The sequence below is a fragment of the Nelumbo nucifera genome, chromosome 3, assembly GCF_055504915.1.
Source record: "Nelumbo nucifera cultivar China Antique chromosome 3, China Antique-T2T, whole genome shotgun sequence".
Classification (NCBI taxonomy): domain Eukaryota; kingdom Viridiplantae; phylum Streptophyta; class Magnoliopsida; order Proteales; family Nelumbonaceae; genus Nelumbo; species Nelumbo nucifera.
This window is the reverse complement of record NC_142651.1, coordinates 45497081-45517598: the sequence shown is the minus strand read 5'-3', so window position 1 is coordinate 45517598 and position 20518 is coordinate 45497081. Positions and strand designations below refer to the sequence as shown.

Genomic DNA, 20518 nt, shown 5'->3' with positions numbered 1-20518 from the left:
TTCATGATCACTACTTGTTTCTGTTTGACAGGACTGATAGTGCACTGAAGTTTGGATGGTTTTTCCTATTTTACTTGGTGAGTTTCTACATGTTTTAACATCTGGTTAGCATTTCTCTTCTCTTTGATGAGTTTTTGTCCTTGTGCTAATGGTATGACTGTGGTGCAGCTCCACATTGGTTTTTGTATATTTTCTGCTATAGCCCCTCCAATCGTCTTTCATGGGAAATCATTGACGTAAGTTTTGTTGTTATTCTTCTTTCCTTTTCTTTTCTCTAATTGAGAGGAAATTGAATTTGTAAGGTAGTATTTAGCCTTTTGATCTGGAGTTGTAGAGAGAAGGAAATATTGTTACGTCTTCCAACTGAATAAATAACTGTAAAATGGCAATCTTTTGCATGTAGATTTATAACATCAGGTTTTTACTGCATTTCCTTGAGGAAATTGGCATTAAATGACTAACATAGGAGTTGTTTCCAGTTTACCTGTCATATTTGTTGTTAATCTGCACTTAGTCCTTCTTATTCATGTGTTTTGGGAAATAACTCATCTAATCGATGCAAAAATTGTAAACAAAATGTTTGGATGTTTTTATTTTCGTTTTCTATTAGTTTATGTATTAAGATAAATGTTACTGAGTAAGTATTAGCAAGATGTAGGCTCTATTAGATATTTCTGGAACTTGTGATATCTAACAGAACAGTGTTCATTTGCTCATCACAGCTTGATGATGAGTTTGAGCATCAACAGATGTATCCTTAGCCATATGCATCCCTTTGCCTTTGGTTGGAATGACTAGGAATAAATAAATAATGACATTTTGGAAGATGAGTGTTTCTCCTCCCAAGAAGTTGTCCAGTTAGATCAAGTCTCTCTTTGCACATTTTGTTATCCTAGGATTCTTGAGAAAAAAATCTCCCTGTACTGTTGAGAGTTTAGACATAACAAAGTATGATAGGAATTTGTGGCTAACAAATTGAAGATGATAAAATAATTTTATTTAAAGAAACAAATACTTGCATGAAACCTTAACCTCCCCCCTCCCCCCCCCAAAAAAAAAGAAGGAATACAGAGAGCTGGATATTTATTTTCCATGAGTGCTTGTGGTCAAGGCCATGGTCTGTTCTCATGCTATATTTTTTATCTTTTTGTTCTTTGTACCACAGAATCATCAGCTCAGATCACCTAATTCATGAAAACTGAAGTGAACTTTTCTTTCCAATCTCAGGGGTATACTTGCTGCAATTGATGTCTTCTCAGACCATGTATTGGTGGGGGTAAGTTATTTAATGTGTACACATCTTTTCAACTTAGTAACCTGAAATAGTACTTGTACAATGCAATTTCAGTTGAAATATATCTTATTTCTACAAAAAATAAGTTTACAATGCAAATCATCAGTTTTTCTGGCTATATTTCCTAGAATATTAACTAATGGAATATTTTGACCGAAGTATCGTTAATATTTTATTGGAATTATGTAATCCTAGCCTAGGAAGTCTTTTACAGATATTGCAGCTTGCTCTCACTCTTTTTGTTATTTTGATGCATTTCATTTGGTCATGTTACTGAGAAAAAAATTCTGGGATTCAATTCAAGTGTAGGGGACTTCATGGAAATTACCAACTATGAACACAACTATGAACAGAAGAGCCATTAAAAATGTGTTCCTTTTCAATTCGCTATCCAGTATTTGCAAACTTGTTGGACACAATTAGTTCATCCAAGGCCACACGCTTAGGGATTTATAGCATAGAAATCTAATTGGTTTAGTATCTCTAAACTGTAGCTATACTTTGTAATTAAAGATTGAACTGGTATTTCTCATTGTCTTAATGTGATAACCTTAATGCTGGGGAAAGGAATGCGTTTTATTTTGGATTTAAAGAAGTGATTTTATATGAATCCTTTCCCCTTTATGAGGCGGGAGAAACCAACAAGGAGAAAGAGGTAAACAAACCTACAAAGAGGTGTGTTTGCAAGGAGATTATGAAATTTTAGCAGTCTTCTGCAGGGTTTACTAAATTTGAAGTGGGGGAGGGATCAAGAACAAGATTATGGGAATATGATTGGACAATGGAGTTAGGTGGGGAAGTTATGTGAGCTATGCACAAGATTATATAGGTTTAGTTCTAATACTATTAGTCAGTATTTTGAACTGATGTAATCAGGTGTTTTGGTGCCCAACATTTAGAGGACATTTTTTGGATTGGGAGCTTGAGAAGCACATTTGTTTTCTTAGAAAACCTGAAGCTGAACAAGTTTCTCCTTATGATAGTGATGCTGGATGGTGGAAAGAACACTGCAATGGTCAGTTTACGTTTAAGTCTTGCTATGATGCTGGTGGAGATTGATATCAGGGGGATTTGGGACAAAGGGACAAATCCCATTACCTCTGGAGTGGAAGCATTTACATGGTTGTTGACCTTGTATTCTCACAATTGATCATTTGAAGAGGGAATTTAAGATGAAAAGTTTATGTTACATGTGCAATAATTGCAAAGACACTAGGCATTTATCTCATGCAGTGTGGTGAATTTCTTTTGGAGCTTCTTTTCTCAATTTTGATTACAAATCTTCAAACCTTGCAATTCAGGTATCTTTTCTTTGTGGTCAGTCAGTGGTCACACATACAAGGATCTAAAAAGGCCAATTTTAGGGTTGCAACTTGGTCTGGGTTATCCTGAAGCTAATCCAAATCCAACATGAAAAAAGTCAGGTTGGGTTCAGCTCATCTTAGGGTTACGGTTGAAAATTATGAACCTGACTTAAATTCAGATTGGGTTATGGGTTGAGACCTTGGGCAAACTCACCCAACCTGAACCTAAACCTAATTTTTCTTCATATGAATATGTATGTATCAACAATTCTAAAATTAAAGGCAAAATTTCCTAGTACAAGTATACTACTTCTAATGCACTATAACTACGTCTTTGTATATATTATAATGCTAAAGTGAGCTAGCCTTAATCCATTGATCTTAAATCTAAGAAATAAGATGATTATAGCAGAAATAAGTAAAAAAATCAGGTGCCAACCCACCCAACCATAGGGTTAGGGTTGGGGGTTCAACTCAGGTTGAGTTATGGTTGACCCCAACCCGACCTAACTCGGCCCAACTTGCACCCCTAGCTAAACTCTTTTGGAGTTGCATTTCTTTTTGCAGTCTGCTGCAGTAACCTCAGAGAGAGGAATAAAGGATTGTTTGATGGAAAAAAAGAGGAATGTTGACATGTTATATGCTGATATTGGCACTAAATTGTAGACTTGGTTTAGGTGTCCCCAAAGTTTTTGGGAGTAGATCTTCCTCTGGGTTGAGTTTTAGGAGACTGTTTGAATTGTATTCTGATGTTGTAAACATGTAATCTGAATTAAAATCTGGGAAGGTTGTTTCTGATGTATGTAAAAAACCTTAATCATTCTTACTTTCTTAGCTAAACAATGTTAGAAGTGTTAAAGATTGGACCTACTAACCACTTAACCATCCTTGTCTTTTGAAGTTCTCTTTGTTCTCGTTCACTCAGTAGTGTGGTTTATTTAAACCATGGGTGTTGTTCCAAGTAATGCTGGGATATAATTAATGTTGTTTCTCTGCAGATTTTCTACCTTATTGGATTTGGGTTGTTTTGTTTGGAGTCACTCCTGAGCTTGTGGGTACTTCAGGTCAGAGCTAGAACCATTGCCACTGTTCTATTTATATCTTTTGGTGCTATTTGATTTTCCTTTTAATTTGTCAAGTTATATTCCATCAGTTTTGTTAGACTTGAACTGGATTTTATAGTCTAAAGTTTGAACTGGGAACTGGAAACAAAATGGTCTTTGATTGCTTGGTTCTTAGAAATGTTGATTTGGTCAAACAGATCCCAAATACGTACTAATAGACAAGGATTGAAATCAAGGTTCAAAGTATCGACATAGGCCGATACGCCGTATTGGTGCTTTTTTTATGTTTTATTTATTTTTATTTTTTCAAAACCGGTTCAGAGGGGTCGGTTTAAGTCCCGGATACCCTCTGAACCATGGTCTGACCCGATACAACCCCTGGAGGGGCGTATCGGGAAGCCATTGGCACGATACGTATCGGTCGGCCGATACGTGTCGATACTTTGAACCTTGATTGAAATATTGATACGATACGTCTGATACGAGACATATTGTATCGGTTTCGTTAGTGTTTGGCATGGGATATGCTACAATTGGAGGTGTGTCTTGCCAGTTGTGCGTATTGGACCGATACAGGTGTGTATCGGTCCGTATCGTATTGTATCAGCCAATACATATTGACACAGACTGATATACATCGATATGCTACCCACGAGACGTGAATGCACATGTGCACACCCTTCTACTAAAAAGAGACCAGTAAGGATTCAAACCCGAGTTTGGACCAAAGAAAGCTCTTAACGTTCGCATCCATCAAGCCATTATGCTACTTCATCTTTTGTGTTTATGAGTAAAATAAAATAAATTTTGTTACTTTATTGTTTAAATGCAATTCAAATAAATAATACATAATAAAGTTAATTCCAACTAAAAATTAAAAAAGTAATACTTAAAATCAGTATTTTATAAAATAATAGAATAAATAGTATGTCAAATCCACATTTATCTCAAAATATTATTTGAATCTCAAAAAAATTATACAAATATAATATTAGTAAGAGAATAATTATTTTAGTACTTAAAATTTATAAATTTGCACATGATGTGTATCTTATGTATATATATTATATATATAATTTACATTAAATAAAATCATATTTATTATTTAGAAAATAAAAAATTGTTTACAAAATATTCAAAAATATAATATTAAATTGAATCTATCAAATCTACTAATCTACATTCATATAAAAAGTTTTTTAACTTTAAAAAAGTATAGAAATAAAATTATTAATAATGGAATAATCATTTTAGTAATTAAAATTTATGAATTTGCATATGATATGTATCTTAGAAATTTTAATAGATTTGATATATTTCAGTTGACCTCTTTGTTAATGTAAAAAAAGTAAAAATAATTGGTATAATAATTGAAATATAATAGGAAATTATGTTTTGCATTTTGGACTCTTGATTGATACATTATGAATAAAATTGTATGATATCTATGCATCCTATTATATTTATTGCAATACATTTTTTCATATACACCATTAAAATATACATTTTCTATGTATTTATACATTATTTGACCTTAAATTTAACATTATTAATGTATTAAGAAATTTTTATGTGTTTCCCTAGCGTATCCAAGCATTTCCATATTTTTCGTCTGTATCTATGTGTTTCCAAAGCGTATCCGTATCCTAGTTGTTCCATACAATACTCGATGCCAATACTTTAATCCTTGTTAATAGACCTGTTCATGTGCTGGTTAGCTTGACGGGTCGGCCCGACCTGACCTGATATTTTTTGGGCTTGGATAAAATTTCAGGCCTGTGGGCTTGGGCTTTCTCGAATAAGCCCGGCCCGGCCTAAGCCTGACCCGATACTATTATATATAATAAAAATATACATTAGTTATATATAACAAATATATATAACATATATCTGTTTATTAAATTATTATTGTAATCTGAAGAGCTATACTCGAAGTAGCAAGGAAGAGAAGAAAACCACAGAACTGAAGAGAATGTCGAACTGTACTAGCCAGTCGACCAGTCCTTTATTTATAGATGAATATAGTACAAGGTACAAGAAATTATTGGGATGCCCCTGATTAGTGATGGGACACCCAGATGACTTAAATCATTAAACAGGATTAGGCCCATTAACACAAGCCCAGTTACAAGATAAGTTAAACATAAGAATGGGCTTTTAAGAACTCTTATCAGCCGAACATAACTCTAACATTCTAACACTCCCCCTCAAGCTAAGCATGGATATCAATCATGTTTAGCTTGCCAAGTATGTCCCTAAACTTCGTTGATGCCAGCCCTTTAGTTAATACATCTGCAATCTGCATCTCTGATGGAGTATAAGGCACACAAAGTTCTCCTGAAATAATTCTCTCTCTGACAAAGTGTCGATCAATTTCAATATGTTTTGTCCTGTCATGCTGCGCAGGATTGTTGGCAATGTTGATAGCAGCTTTATTATCACAATACAGCTTGAGAGGACCCTCAGTCTTGATACCAAGCTCATTAAGGAGAGTCCTGAGCCATAAGAGTTCAGCAACCCCGTGTGCCATAGCCCGGTATTCTGCTTCTGCACTTGATCTAGCCACAACATTCTGCTTCTTACTGCGCCATGTGACTAGGTTTCCTCCCAAGAATGTACAGTAACCTGAGGTTGATTTTCTGTCTCCAACAGATCCAGCCCAATCCGCATCAGTGTAGGCTTCAATTTCAAGTCTGTTGTTTTTTCTAAATAGAATTCCTTTCCCTGGGCAAGTCTTCAAGTATCTGAGGATTCTTTCCACTGCTCTTATATGAGGGGTCTTTGGTGAGTGCATGAATTGACTGACAACATGCACTGCATAGGCAATGTCTGGCCGAGTAAGGGATAAGTATATCAGTTTTCCTACCAACTTTTGGTACCTTTCCTTATCACAGTATTCCTCACCCATTGATTCTTGTAATCCATGGCTTGGTTCTATTGGAGTGTCTGCTGGCCTGCACCCTATCATGCCTGTTTCCTCTAGGAGATCTAGCACATACTTTCTTTGACATATGTAGATTCCTTCTCTTGATCTAGCAACTTCAATTCCAAGAAAGTATCTCAGATTTCCCAGGTCTTTGATCTCAAATTCTGAAGCTAAGAACTCCTTCAGCCTCTTCATCTCTTTCACATCATTTCCAGTAATCACCATATCATCCACATACACAATGAGTGCTGTAAGTTTGTCATCCTGTCTCCTTGTAAACAATGTATGATCTGCACTGCTCTGAGTGTACCCTACTTTCTTCATGGCCAAACAAAGTCTCTCAAACCATGCCCGAGGAGATCGCTTCAAACCATATAATGCTTTCCTTAGTTTATAAACCTTCTTTCCAACATCATATCCAGGTGGGGGTTCCATGAATACCTCTTCATGAAGATCACCATTTAGGAAGGCATTCTTCACATCCAGCTGATGAAGTTCCCAAGAGAATTTTGCTGCTAGTGACAGTAGAACCCTGATTGTGTTGAGCTTTGCTACTGGGGCAAAGGCTTCCTTGTAGTCAATTCCTTCATTTTGTGTAAATCCCTTTGCCACAAGTCTGGCCTTGTACCTCTCAATTGACCCATCTTCCTTGTGCTTTACTGTAAATACCCACTTGCACCCAACAGTGCCTTTCCCCTCTGGTAGGTCCACCAATTCCTATGTCCTTGCTTTCATTAGGGCTTTCATCTCCTCATTCATGGCTTCTTTCCACCTTGGATCAGATGCCGCCTCTGAATACCTGGAAGGGACACATACAGAGGAAAGAGCAGACAAAGGAATGATAGGCAGGGGATAAGTGTGAGTAAGAAACATAATCGGCTATGGGATGCCGAGTGGTACAAGAACGGACAGGCTTACGGAGAGCAATAGGAAGATCCAAATCTGAATTGAGTGAGTCAGAATTACCTTGGATTGCAGAGACAGATTGATCTGAGTTCAATTGGTTGCAATCATGAGGTTGAGGGGCCTTCTTCCTTCTACTGTATGTAAGTATCTCTTTCTCTTGTTTACTGGAACCTTCAGAAGCATCAGCCGAATCTGGAGAAGCAACTGGCACAGTGGAAGTCTCACTAGGTTGACTCGGAATGTTACAGCTAGTAGTAGTGGAAGGTGATGAAATGGGAACAAAAAAGAAGGGAGAATGAGAATCCTCTTCCAACCCACTACTCTCCCCCTGAAGAGGATTCTGAGAAGACTAGAAATAGGGTTGAGACTCAAAAAAAACTACATCCCTGGTGACATATTTTTTCTTGGAGACAGGATCATAACACTTATACCCCTTCTGTGTAGGAGAGTACCCCAAAAATATTCCCTTTGTAGCCTTAGGATCCAGTTTGGTCTTCTTTGGATCCTTCACATGTATGAAGCATGTACAACCAAAAACCCGCGGGGGAAGAGGAAATTCTGAAAGAGTGGGACACAAAACAGAGAAAGGGGTCTTCATACCCAGTACCTTAGATGGCATCCGATTTATCAGGTATGATGTAGTGAGAACAACTTGAGACCAATATTGCTTGGGCACATTGTGCTGAAAAAGAAGGGCTCGAGCTGTCTCCAATAGATGCCTGTTCTTGTGCTCAACGACCCCATTTTGCTGAGGGGTGTAAGCACATGATGATTGATGTAACATGCCTGCATCTTCCATGAATGAGTTCAAGGATCTTTCAAAGTATTCAGCTGCATTGTCTGAACGGAATTGCTTGATCTTTTTATCAAATTGTGTTTCAACCATCTTGCAAAACATCATAGTTATCCGGGGAACTTTTTCACGCCCTTTCAATAGATAAATCCAAGTGCACCGAGAATAATGGTCAATAAAACTGATAAAGTAACGAAAGCCATCAATGGAAACAATGGGTGAAGGACCGCAAACATCAGAATGAACCAAATCAAAAGGGGCTTGAATTTCATTACTAGAAATTGGATACATTGATCTACATTGTTTTGACATTTGACACACATCACAAGCTAAACTCTGACTCGGAATGCCCTTACATAATTCGGGAAACAACATTGCTAAGGAAGAAAAGGACAAATGACCTAGCCTAGCATGCCACAAGTGCAGCCTAGCTATTGACTCCACACTTTCCGGACTAGTAGTAGAAGCTTGCAAGGCTGAGTTGACATCTTCATCAAAATAGTAGAGGCCCCCATACTCATGACCACTCCCAAATTTTAGCAGCTGTGGGGAAGTGATGAACAGTTCTGGCCACCCTAGGAGTCATAGAGGCCAGCAACCAAGACATGACTGTGGCATTTTCCTTGCGCCACACAGTGTATTCAGGACTGCCAATTTCTGGTTGTTTCTTGTCTCCATCCAAATAGCCTGTGAGCTCACGAGAGGTAATGAACAGCATTGCTGAGACAGACCACTCTCTGAAGTTATGCTCATCTAGCAGCACACTTGTAATCTGCAAGCTGTGCAGATTAGGGTTTTCCAGGTTTGAGGACCTTATAACTGGTCTGTTATCTCTAGAGGAAACTTCACCGGATAGTGAGGACATCCTGACTTCAGTCCAAGAGTTGTTCACAGTGCTGTAGGTGGTTCTGTTTAGGACTGGCCGAAGTGGTCACAGTGTTCACAGTGCTGGTAGAAGTGTTCACAGTTCGGGTACTGTGCAGTGCTGTTTAGGACTGAAGAAAATCTGTAACTGAAGTTACCACAGTTCTGCCCAAGTCCTGCTGGGGCACGAAGCTGCAACTGTAGAGAAGGCTAAGTCTTTACCACTTGTTCTGCGCAAGTCTTGCTGGAGCACGAAGCTGCAACTGTAGAGGAAGCTCTCCCCCTTTCGGCTAGTGCTAGGACTGCTGAAATCAGTCCTCAAGTAGGTCTGTCCCATACAGACCTCTCTTAGTAGCCCAATAGCTACTATTTGCTAGAGAAAATCTAGTAGGACATCTACTTCTGGGTCTTACTTCCCTTGAGTCCTACAACCAAGAGAAACCCTAGGTTCGAACTTGCTTTACTCTCTTACACTCCTAGGTCTTCACTGCAGCAACCCAGAAAAGGAAGATAGCAGATGAAAAGACAGCAAGAGAAGAGAGTGCGCCTGCTGAAACCAAGTAGGAGCTAATGCTCTGATACCATGTAATCTGAAGAGCTATACTCGAAGTAGCAAGGAAGAGAAGAAAACCACAGAACTGAAGAGAATGTCGAACTGTACTAGCCAGTCGACCAGTCCTTTATTTATAGATGAATATAGTACAAGGTACAAGAAATTACTGGGATGCCCCTGATTAGTGATGGGACACCCAGATGACTTGAATCATTAAACAAGATTAGGCCCATTAACACAAGCCCAGTTACAAGATAAGTTAAACATAAGAATGGGCTAATAAGAACTCTTATCAGCCGAACATAACTCTAACATTCTAACAATTATCAAATATTAATTTACTATTCAGGAAATATGAATTAAAGAGGCAAAGCCTGGCCTGAACCCGACCTGTGAACAGGTCTACGTGCTAATAGCTGCAACATCTAGTGTTTATTGTTTTATGCTTATTTTGATCTAAATAGCTTCAGAAAGATAATCTAGAACCATTTTTATTTTTATTTTTTATACATGTTGAGTCTGACAACATTGTATTCCCTAGTCCCTACTATTTTCTAGATTGGTCTTTCTGCAGGGTCAAGCTTGTTAACAACATAGTTGTGCTATATTTTTGTCATCTTTTGATAGGTTTATAATTTCTTGTCTATCTAACCCAGGACTACGAAAGTTGAAATGGCTCCCAACCAGGCTCCACTACACAAATTAAAATGACAAAAAAAAAAAAAATCCTTTCATGCCAAATCAGCCCAACTCCCAAGAATTGTCATCCTGCCAACATAAAACTTCCTGGTTGGCTTCCTTCCGTCTATTCAAAGGAGTAGAATAATCCCCATCACTTTCTTTCTCCCTTTGAAACGATTTGCTCTAAAAGCGACAGAAACTTCCAAAAAAGTTGTGCAGCAAGGAAAAAGGCCAAGAATGCATTGCTTCTGAACTTTAAACAGCATAAAGCCGGCTTCCAAATGAACTTTAAAGCATGTTCAGAAATTAATAATATGTAAGAGTTTATCCCAAATTCAACAGTATGTTAATATATTCATTCCTTGCTTGGGTACCATACAAGAAGATGATGCATCATGTGTGTGACTCTATTCTTTGTTGAGCCAAATTTTTAGTGTACGTGTGCTTTAGTACTGTGTAACAATTGCTAACTTACCTTTCTCACTCGCATCTGTTTGCAAAGGTTGACTTTTTCCTTGGTTCTTGCAGAAAATTTACATGTATTTCAGAGGGCAGAAGTGAAAACCGATTCAATGATCAATATACCAATTGAATGTTCTACTGTAGCTGCTGCTTGTGGTGTCCCGACTTAACCCTTTTTTTATATATATATATATATATATTTTTTTTTACATTTTACCCGTTTTATTTGTGTTTGATGAATTATTGATGCACACCGAGTAACATTCTTAGGTAGGTGTGCTATATATATAATATATCTTCTAGGTTCCCATATATTGTAAGAACTCATCTCTCTTTTGTGCTTCTCTTTTACCATTCAGTGTACTCTAAGCTGTGTTCGTTTGATAGAAAATATGAGAGAATGAACTTCCCTCAAGTTTCTGTTTCACTCTTATTCTGTGATCGGGTGTTTTCCCATCTGTCTCCGCTGAAGACCAACTTGTGTTTGGATGATCTTATGTGGAGATTGTGATGATCTGGCTGGACTATTTTGAAGGTCAGGAGATATATGTGGATCTCAGATCCCTCCAGTTGATTGAAACATCGAAAGTTCACAGATCAATCAGCATGTGCATTGCACTACGTACCAAAACCCATGGAACGCTAACCTAGTACAGTGTGGTAAGGTCCCTTCACTAGTGTTTGGTTTGTCATCTTAGTTGGTCTTTATGCTGTTTAATCAATGGGCTCCGGCTTCCAAATGACTGGTGGTGGTAGGTTAGTTGCTGATAGGCTTATGGCTTAAATGGAGAAAGATGTTGATCGAAATTTCTTTGCCCACGCAAATTACGCTGTAGCTCGAAGGGGTCCCTAAATAGTGGAGCGTCGAGCGTGTGCATGGCGGTATGCTTGCAAAGTTGGTTGACGCAGTGTTGATTGTCTGGTTTGGTCTTTGGAGCATCCGGTCTCTGCCCAATAATCGTCAATTTCTAATTATTCAGTGTGTTCCACAATGTGATGAATCTATGATACCGGAAAGGTATGATGTCGAAAAAACTGATAACCAATCAAAGTGGTAATGATTATTTATCAAATTCACTTGGGACGGCGTTGATTGGTCAAACTCCTTCCGGCAACAAAGAGTTTTCTTTTTTTTTTTTTAACTTTTGAAAAGCAAAATCAAATTGGTTTTCTCAATCTGGTTTGAATATGGTGATTGGACTATTTGAATTGAGAACCAACATAAAAGATAAAACTATTCTTGAATTGCTTTACTCTTGCCGATTAACAGTAGCTGAAAATAGCCTGAGATGGTCACTTGGCATCCCTCTGAATGCCACTTGGATACTTAAATAGCATTTTGAGCTAAGGTGTGAGCAGCCATATTTATGTCACTTGGATACTTCAATATAATATAAAAAACGAAAGGATTTTACAATCAAATTATTTTTCAGGTTTATTAACAGAGACAGAGCTAAATATTTTACCAAAATATCCTTAATAATAAATAGGGCAAAATGCTGAAACATCCCCTAAAGTTTGATAATTGCAATCATCTCTCTTGAACTTTTTGATATAGTTGTAAGTAGTCCTCCTCAGTAAGAATCCTCTAATAAGAGGTATAAAAATGTCCAAAATACCCATGCAGTTACTTTTTCACTGAAAAAATTATTTTCCAAAATTTCTCTTCATATCAATCACTGCCTTAAGTCCTTTCACTCTCTTTTTTGAAATTGATTTATTTTCTGAATTTGCCCTTCATATTTTTTTTATCAATAACAGAAATTTTATAAAAAGAGAGATAGAAATTACAACCAGGAAGGAGGGGTAAAAAGACTTAACCCTCCCTAACAAACTGAAAAAACATATTACAATATAGCCCAAAAAATATTTGTTCTTCCCAACCCCTGTTTGGCCAAGGTATCAGCCATGGAGTTAGTGCACCTCTTGGCCCATTGAACCCTTACAGACATATTCTGAGTTAATTGAGTAATTTTCTTTCTTTCATTAGAGAACTTCCACAAACTGGACACTTCCTTCTGCAACCATTTAATAATCAACTGAGAATCTCCTTCCACCAACAACTTACTAATATTCAGTTGTTTAGCTCTTTTAAATCCTTCTAGAGCTGCCAAGATTTCAGCTCTCAATGAGTCCCCCCAGCCTATAGGTCTTGAGAACATAGCAATGATTCTACCTTCCTCATCCCTGAAGATACCGCCTATACCAGAATGGCCTGGATTTCCATCGTTGCTACTTTGAACTCTCTTTCTTTTGTTGTCCATAAAATTTGTATTGTTTTTTTTTTTTATGTAGAAATCAGCCTCAATATTAATTGCATGGGTATTTTAGACATTTTTGTGCCTCTTGTTAAAATATTTTAACATGGGGGATCTACTTGTAACTGCGTCAAAAAAGGGAAATGACTGTAATTACCAAACTTCAGGAGAGGTTTCAGCAATTTACCCTAATAAATATTAGTTTGATTCCAAAATATGTGTTTGCAATTGATAAAAGCAAGGTTTTTAAAACTGATCCGAACAATGAATCAGTTAGGGGTCCGGTTCCTGGGTCAAACAGTCCAACTGTTTGAACCGAATGGCCGACACTTTCTAACAAAAATTAAAAAATTAAAGAATTAAAAAATAAAAAAATGGTGTAAACCATTGAACGGTTCTCCGAATGCCCAAATCAGCGGTTTGCTGACCAAATCAACATTTTTTTGGAAAAAATCCGATTTTGGGAAAAAAGAGAACCGGTCACCCGATTTTTCTGATCCGACCGTCCGGTCCTTTCCAGTTTTGAAAACCATGAATAAAAGTACTCCTTTATAAACACTAAAAATGCAGTCTTGTCATTTTAGATTTGAAATTTATTTTATTTTTCTTGAATCGGTTTTCGACTTTTCATTCCCACAGCAGGAAAGAATCGTTCATTAATCCCTTAAAAAAATACAAATAGGATTTTTTTTTGTCTAAGGTATAATTGAACTTTTAAAGAGTTATAAATGTTATTTAATGTTTCTTTATTGAAAAAATATAGTAAATTGATGGCATGGCAATGGAAAAGTGGAATAAGTAATTAACTCTAAGGTCTAAACTATAAGGGGTGAATAAATTAATAGATAGACCGAAAGGCAAAATCGTAGTGCAGGTTTACGTAACTGCTATTCAAAGATATTATTATTATTATTATTATTTTCTTTTGTTACTTGTACAGTAGTACACATTACAAGTGAACACTATGTTTGGTTTGAAGGTTAATTGACACCTACAACCAACCAAAAGCCTTATCAAATTTAAGGATTTAGCCAGTAACGACGGAGGATGGTACAGGATGAACTACAAAGGCATGTACAAGGACCTATGCAACCAATTAAGAGTGAATACACAAACAATTGATGCAGATGGTGCTCGCTGTACATGCCTTTGTTCTTGTTCATCTGGATCCCACTGGGCACCAAAGCAATTTTTCAACGTGGAATCCCCACTTAAACCGAGCCTGGGCTAGGGCTACCCAAGCTCTTGCTCAGTCTGGTTTAGCCAAATAAGCTTGGAAAAAGAAAATCACTGGTTGAATGTTGTAGTACCCAATCGGGATTTGTTCCTCACATGGTTTTAAAAAATGATCCGGAAATGAAACCATTCTGACCATCAGTTTTCAGGTTGATGGTCTGATCGTCTGGTTCAAACAGATGGCCCGTTTTAATAAAAAATTTAAAATAAAAAATGGCAAAAAATTGTTGAATAGGTCCATGGATCGACGGTTTAATGCCCGGGTCAATGGATTGCTGAGTTTTTTAATGATTTTTGGTCAAAGACCGGGTTTGGGGTAAAACGAAACCGATTGCCTGAATGATTCCTAAACTGAATGGTCCGACCATCCAAATAAATGGTGGTTCGAAAACCATGGGTTCCTCATATATAAAGAATTTTCATATAACGCACCTCATACCCACCTCACAGCATATTCCACCATGTATCGAGAGCATCTCCATATAAATAACAATACACAAGTATGGGAGATGTTTCCCATGTATGGCTGGGACTGATTGTGAAGTTTGTGTGAAGATTGCTATGTGGGATTGCTGACATGTTTATTCCTAATTCGGTTTTATAGCCCCTTGTGCACGGTCTTGTTTGTAGCATATCCACCTCAACCTAGCCAACCTAATAGCTCTACATCTATATCTATATGCTATTATAAGATATACAAATGACCTGTTAATATTTCTGGAACTCTACAAAAATTTGTATTGCTTTCAAGATGAGGGCAGAAGTATCAATTTGATCAACTGTAGCATTCCCCTTGAAGCTATGGCATGGCATTTAGGGCTGCAAACGGATCGGATTGGATTCAGTAAAAGGTATATCCAGTCTGATTTGATAAGAAATCTGACCATTCTGAATTTAATAAAAATCTATCAAATTTTTAAAATTATGATTCAAATTTAAATTTGAATAATAATATATAATTGACTAATCGATTGGATTGGGGCATATTTGAATTCGATTCGTTAACTAAACATATCAACCTTTTATTTGATCCAATTTATTAAGACCAAGGGAGGTATCCGATCTGATTCTTACCATATTGCATTCGGATTCAAATCGGATCTGATCGACTTATTTGCAGCCCCAACGGCATTACTAATTTACATGGTTTGAAAAATAAATAAAAAAACATAAAAAATAAGAGAAGGATTAACCCATATGGTTTTGTTATTGTTAAAGTAAATACCATTCCATCTGAACCAATCTTGATTTAGCACCAGCTTAAATGGTAATTCTGGAAGTGTTTGAATCTCAATTTAAAAGAAGGATTTGTCCAATTGCTCCGGGCGTGCACGTTCCAGTGGCAGCACTATCTCATTGCCTTCAGCATCGGGACTATCATCAATGCAACATTGGGTCAGAAACAGGAGTTCAATCTAATATACACCTGGTATTAAATAGGTCCAACAACAGTTTACTTTGGAAAATCTGGATTACATCGAACAGTTGCCTTGTATCCATCATAGGGAACATTTATTTTCTTCATTTCTTGTGAAGGGTTCATATTATGTGCAGAACAACTGCATTAGTTAGACATTTTTATGACTTACTATTGTATCATCTGGAAGGTTTTCAGCACCTGAGAATCATGACTCAGTGACATGGCTAGAATCAGTGTGCAACTAACAGAAATTAGATATGGATCCTAAAATACAATACTGGGCTAGGACACTAATGGACAATTCCAGGTCTACTCAGTCCTGGAATTACAGAAACCATGAAAGAAGTTTTCTGGTCACTGTCTTTTGTGGCTCTGCAGACTCTGGCCGAGTGTGGTGGTCCCAGAAACTTAACCTTACACACAGAACAACCAGTGAACAACATGAGGAGAAGAACCCAGCCAAGAAAGGAAGGAATTGGACTGAATTCTATGGCCCCATAGCTCCCTCACTCCTCATCCTCTCCCATCTCATCTGCAACCAACCACCCTTCTGTTGCCATGTGTCATTCACATATCCAAACCGAAGGAAATCACCACCAAGCTTCTCCATGCGCCTTTGGTCATCACAAACATCATCTAATCAACAAACAAATAGTAAAATATACTTTTTGGGTTAAAAAGAAATAATAATTGAAAGGACAACTTTACTCGCAGCGCCCTAAGTTTACTCCAACCATGTCTCCTCTCTTGCCCTCTAATTTTGTCCAAAACCAGGGGCAGTCATGAACACATATAAAACAGCCATCAGCAATTCAGTATCCCATAATCAAAATTAATCTTTTTTTTCTTTTCCTCCAAAACACCTATCAATTCTCTCTCTCTCTCTCTCTCTCTCTCTCTCTAGTCTATATCTCTTCCATCCCCATTTCATGTGTCTTGATAGAAGCAGCTAAATTCACAGAACCGACCCCAGAACTTCTCCCCTCAGAAGATTCTAAGAGGCCTCTGTACAGAAACAATGGCTATGTGCACAGTCTACACAGCCCATTCTCTGAACTCAAGCTGTTCAATCTCCACACCAACAAAGACTCAGTTGGGTTTTCACCAAAAACAAGTATTCTTTTACAGCACCGTCAAGAAAACCAGCAGGAGGGGCAGCAGCAACTCGTCAGAGATCACATGCTCAGCAGAATCAAAGACAGTTGTGATTGGGTTAGCAGCAGACTCGGGATGTGGGAAGAGTACCTTCATGAGGAGATTGACAAGTGTGTTTGGTGGTGCAGCCGAGCCACCCAAGGGTGGAAACCCAGACTCAAATACCTTGATCAGTGACATGACTACTGTAATTTGCTTGGATGATTACCACTCACTTGACAGAACAGGAAGGAAAGAGAAGGGAGTCACTGCTCTTGACCCAAAAGCAAACAACTTTGATCTCATGTATGAGCAGGTCAAGGCCCTCAAGGAGGGAATTGCTGTTGAGAAGCCTATATACAACCATGTCACTGGTCTCTTAGATCCACCTGAGCTTATCAAGCCTCCCAAGATCCTGGTCATTGAAGGACTGCACCCAATGTGAGTTTCTAATATTCATGTGCAAGTTCTTTGTTTTCATCTCTCCTTTTTCTTTTCCGTCACAAATCAGTAGTTCTGGTTTTCTTCCTCTCCCTTCCCTGCTTCTGACGGATTATTTTTTCTCTCTAAAGCTGAATTATATTACAGTTCACTACTTTGTTTCCAAATTTTGGTCGGTGGCGGTTGCTCTTTGCTTTACTGTTCTCTCTCTTGCATTTTGTAAAGAGGGCTCTGAGTGGAAAGTTTGTTCAGTCCGTCAGCATTAGATACTACTTTTTTCTGAATTTTGTTACAGAGATTGAGATGCTTCTCAATCTTGGGTTTTCAGTCACCTTCAACCTCAGTCTATCGGAACCACACCAAGAAAAAATCTTCATCCAAATGGATAGGATGGTTGTTCTCAACTCTTAGCTTGGTGCCACGTGTCTAGTTGACCCATGGGTAATTAATGATTCTTAGCCGTCCGATTTGAGCCTTGTTTGACCAAGTAATTAGAATAACTGGTTCCACAAACTTTTTGTAGTTCTTTCGTCAACACAGACCCTTTAAATTAAGGTGAATTCGTAATTCCTAGCTGCTAGATGCTAGGGTTCGAGTATGTCTTTCTGTTTCCTCTATGATTTCTCTAAACCATGTAGCAGACTGATAGAACCTAGTTTTGGAACCGCCCCATGTTAGAACTGGTTTTGGAAAGCACCGAGTTGCCTGTAATTTAGGCATTTAGGTTCACTAAGCACTATAGGGTGGTTATTGGTTCACAGTAAGTACCACGACAGATCCAAAAGGAATTTTTCAATCACAGATACCTTTAGACATTCAAAAAAAAATTGTGAAACCAGTCCATTTATATCAGGAAGGATTAATTTAATCAGAATAATAGCAAACTTTTTGGACTGTAGCTGGCCCTAGTGGTGGATGATGGCCAAGCCTAGCATATTGCTATTTTATCATTCTTGACAATTTGTTGCCTTTTATGGCTTCTGTGGAGATATGGTTTCTTTATTATCCTTACTGCCAACACTATTTTATTAATGACAGTATTATAAGATAATGACTTCAATCAATCTTCAGTTCAACAAATATATTATAGCTTAATATCTGCAATAGTTTCTGTTATTGCCCTCTCTCTCTCTCTCTCTCTCGAATGTGTGTCCTGTTCTGGACCACTGAGGTGCTTTTTGTAGCCCATATAAAATTACTTGTAGCTCAATATAAATAGTCTTTGACTACAAATTCATGATGAATGTTTAATACCAATCCTTGTTTTAATATTTGAGCAGGCATCTAATTTCAGCTCATGAGCAACTCCAAAATCCAAATTGAATAGCTTCTTGTTTTTCACACCATTTTTACAAAGCTAATTTCTCAGTTGTCTTCTTGATTGCTAGGTTCGATCCTCGTGTAAGGGAACTCCTGGACTTCAGTATCTACTTGGATATCAGCAATGAGGTCAAGTTTGCATGGAAAATTCAGGTAACTGATGCAGCATCCCATTCTGAAGTGTTGGGCATATCGATTAGTACTCGTCCATTTTCTTTGCTCTGACCATATGGAGTTGCAGAGGGACATGGCAGAACGTGGGCACAGTCTTGAAAGTATTAAAGCTAGCATTGAAGCCCGAAAGCCGGATTTCGATGCATACATTGGTAAATTTTCATAACCATATCTTAACTCTTGGCTTGTTTCAGTTGTTTGATCGGTTCACTAGGAAATCAGGCTATTTAAGATTTACAATTTCTGTTCCTTTGCTCTTGAAACCTCTCATCTTCTCTCTACTGATGTTCAAGTCTGATGTTATGGTTTCATCATGCAGACCCACAGAAGCAATATGCAGATGCAGTGATTGAAGTCCTGCCCACCCAACTTATCCCTGATGATAATGAAGGGAAGGTTCTGAGGGTTCGGTTGATAATGAAAGAAGGGGTCAAGTTTTTCAGCCCAGTTTACCTATTTGATGAGGGCTCCACTATTTCCTGGATACCCTGTGGCAGGAAACTGACTTGCTCATATCCTGGCATCAAATTCTTCTATGGCCCGGAGACTTACTATGGCCATGAGGTATCTAATCCCAGTTTTCTCAAATTTAATTCTGTTAGTTGGCACCACTCAGTAGGCTCAGACTGGCCAATAAATACTATCTCATCTGCACAGATGGCTCTAGCTTTTAATACATACCCTTTCTTCTCTGGGTTTAAGAACATCAAACACTTTGAAACTTAGTTGACAACAATACAGACAAACATCTGGAAAGAAAACACCTGAGAGTCTCAATTTAAAAACAAGTTTCCAGTTCTTAGAGTTGAGTTCTGGTTGAACCAAAGAATTGCAGAATGTTCATGATCATTGTTTTTTTTTTTTTTTTTTTCTTTTTCTTTCTTTTAGGTGTCTGTGTTGGAGATGGATGGGCAATTTGACAGATTAGATGAACTTATTTATGTGGAGAGCCATCTGAGCAACCTCTCTACAAAATTCTACGGTGAGGTTACACAGCAAATGTTGAAACATGCAGATTTCCCAGGTAGTAACAATGGGACAGGTCTCTTCCAAACCATAATTGGATTGAAGATAAGAGACCTTTTCGAGCAGATTGTCGCTAGCAAGGCCGCAGCTCCATTAGAAGCAACCAAAGCCTAATAAAATGGACTTAGTGCGGAGTCAGCGCAATCATCCTTCACGGTTTTTTTCTCTTCATCTTCATCGAGTGTAAGCCCCTCATTACATTGAGAACACTCTTTATGTATTTCTTGTTGTAACCTTGTGGAGATTTGTAACATAAAGGAGCAAAGGAGATATGAAATGCTGTTCATAAGATCAAACACATTTCATTTGGAAGCGTTGTTGGTACCTTTGGGTCAAATGTCTACAATGACTTCAATTCCATTTTTTTCCAACTTGGATGTACTCAATGCAATCTGGGTGAACACAATACCTCAAGTAGGATTTCTCTTTCTTTCCAAAACTTTCTATCGTCCTAGATTTCTGAAAGACCTCTAAAGAAAGATACAAATGGTGTTAATTTTAAAGGATAAAAGAAAAATATTTTCCCACTTAATGAATAAAGCTGGTAGAGGCATAGAGGTCCCTGTTTGCCATCCATTGGATACTATACTTATCCAGTCTAAACACATTCATGGATGGGCAGAAAAGAAGTTGCAATACAGAGAAAGTAGGGTATCCAACAC

General features: G+C 37.7%; 2 protein-coding genes across 6 annotated transcripts in view; both read left to right on the top strand.

Moving 5' to 3' along the window:
- LOC104611433 (secretory carrier-associated membrane protein 4-like) overlaps positions 1-11274 on the top strand; it is a 31548-nt gene extending 20274 nt beyond the window's left edge. For 4 of the 5 annotated variants that reach the window (XM_010278465.3, XM_088900651.1, XM_088900653.1 and 1 more), the window contains 5 exons: positions 32-77; positions 169-236; positions 1228-1276; positions 3597-3662; positions 10914-11274. In XM_010278465.3, coding sequence (XP_010276767.1) covers positions 32-77; positions 169-236; positions 1228-1276; positions 3597-3662; positions 10914-10946 — 262 coding nt within the window. In that variant the 3' untranslated portion in view covers positions 10947-11274. The remainder of the gene's footprint in view (positions 1-31; positions 78-168; positions 237-1227; positions 1277-3596; positions 3663-10913) is intronic. The other variant, XM_088900652.1, reaches the window with a different exon arrangement.
- A 5281-nt stretch (positions 11275-16555) lies between these two features.
- LOC104611432 (phosphoribulokinase, chloroplastic-like) lies at positions 16556-20193 on the top strand. Its single transcript, XM_010278464.3, has 5 exons — positions 16556-17336; positions 18725-18809; positions 18898-18982; positions 19150-19394; positions 19719-20193. The coding sequence occupies exons 1-5, from the start codon at positions 16780-16782 to the stop codon at positions 19968-19970; spliced, it is 1224 nt and encodes a 407-aa protein (XP_010276766.1). The 5' UTR covers positions 16556-16779; the 3' UTR covers positions 19971-20193.
- The last annotated feature ends 325 nt before the right edge of the window (positions 20194-20518 follow it).

Coding starts and splice junctions, on each gene's coding strand:
- LOC104611432 (XM_010278464.3), top strand. CDS start 16,780: ATGGCTATGTGCACAGTCTACACAGCCCATTCTCTGAACTCAAGCTGT. Junction 17,337..18,724: donor ATTGAAGGACTGCACCCAAT/GTGAGTTTCTAA, acceptor CTTGATTGCTAG/GTTCGATCCTCGTGTAAGGG. Junction 19,395..19,718: donor AGACTTACTATGGCCATGAG/GTATCTAATCCC, acceptor TCTTTCTTTTAG/GTGTCTGTGTTGGAGATGGA.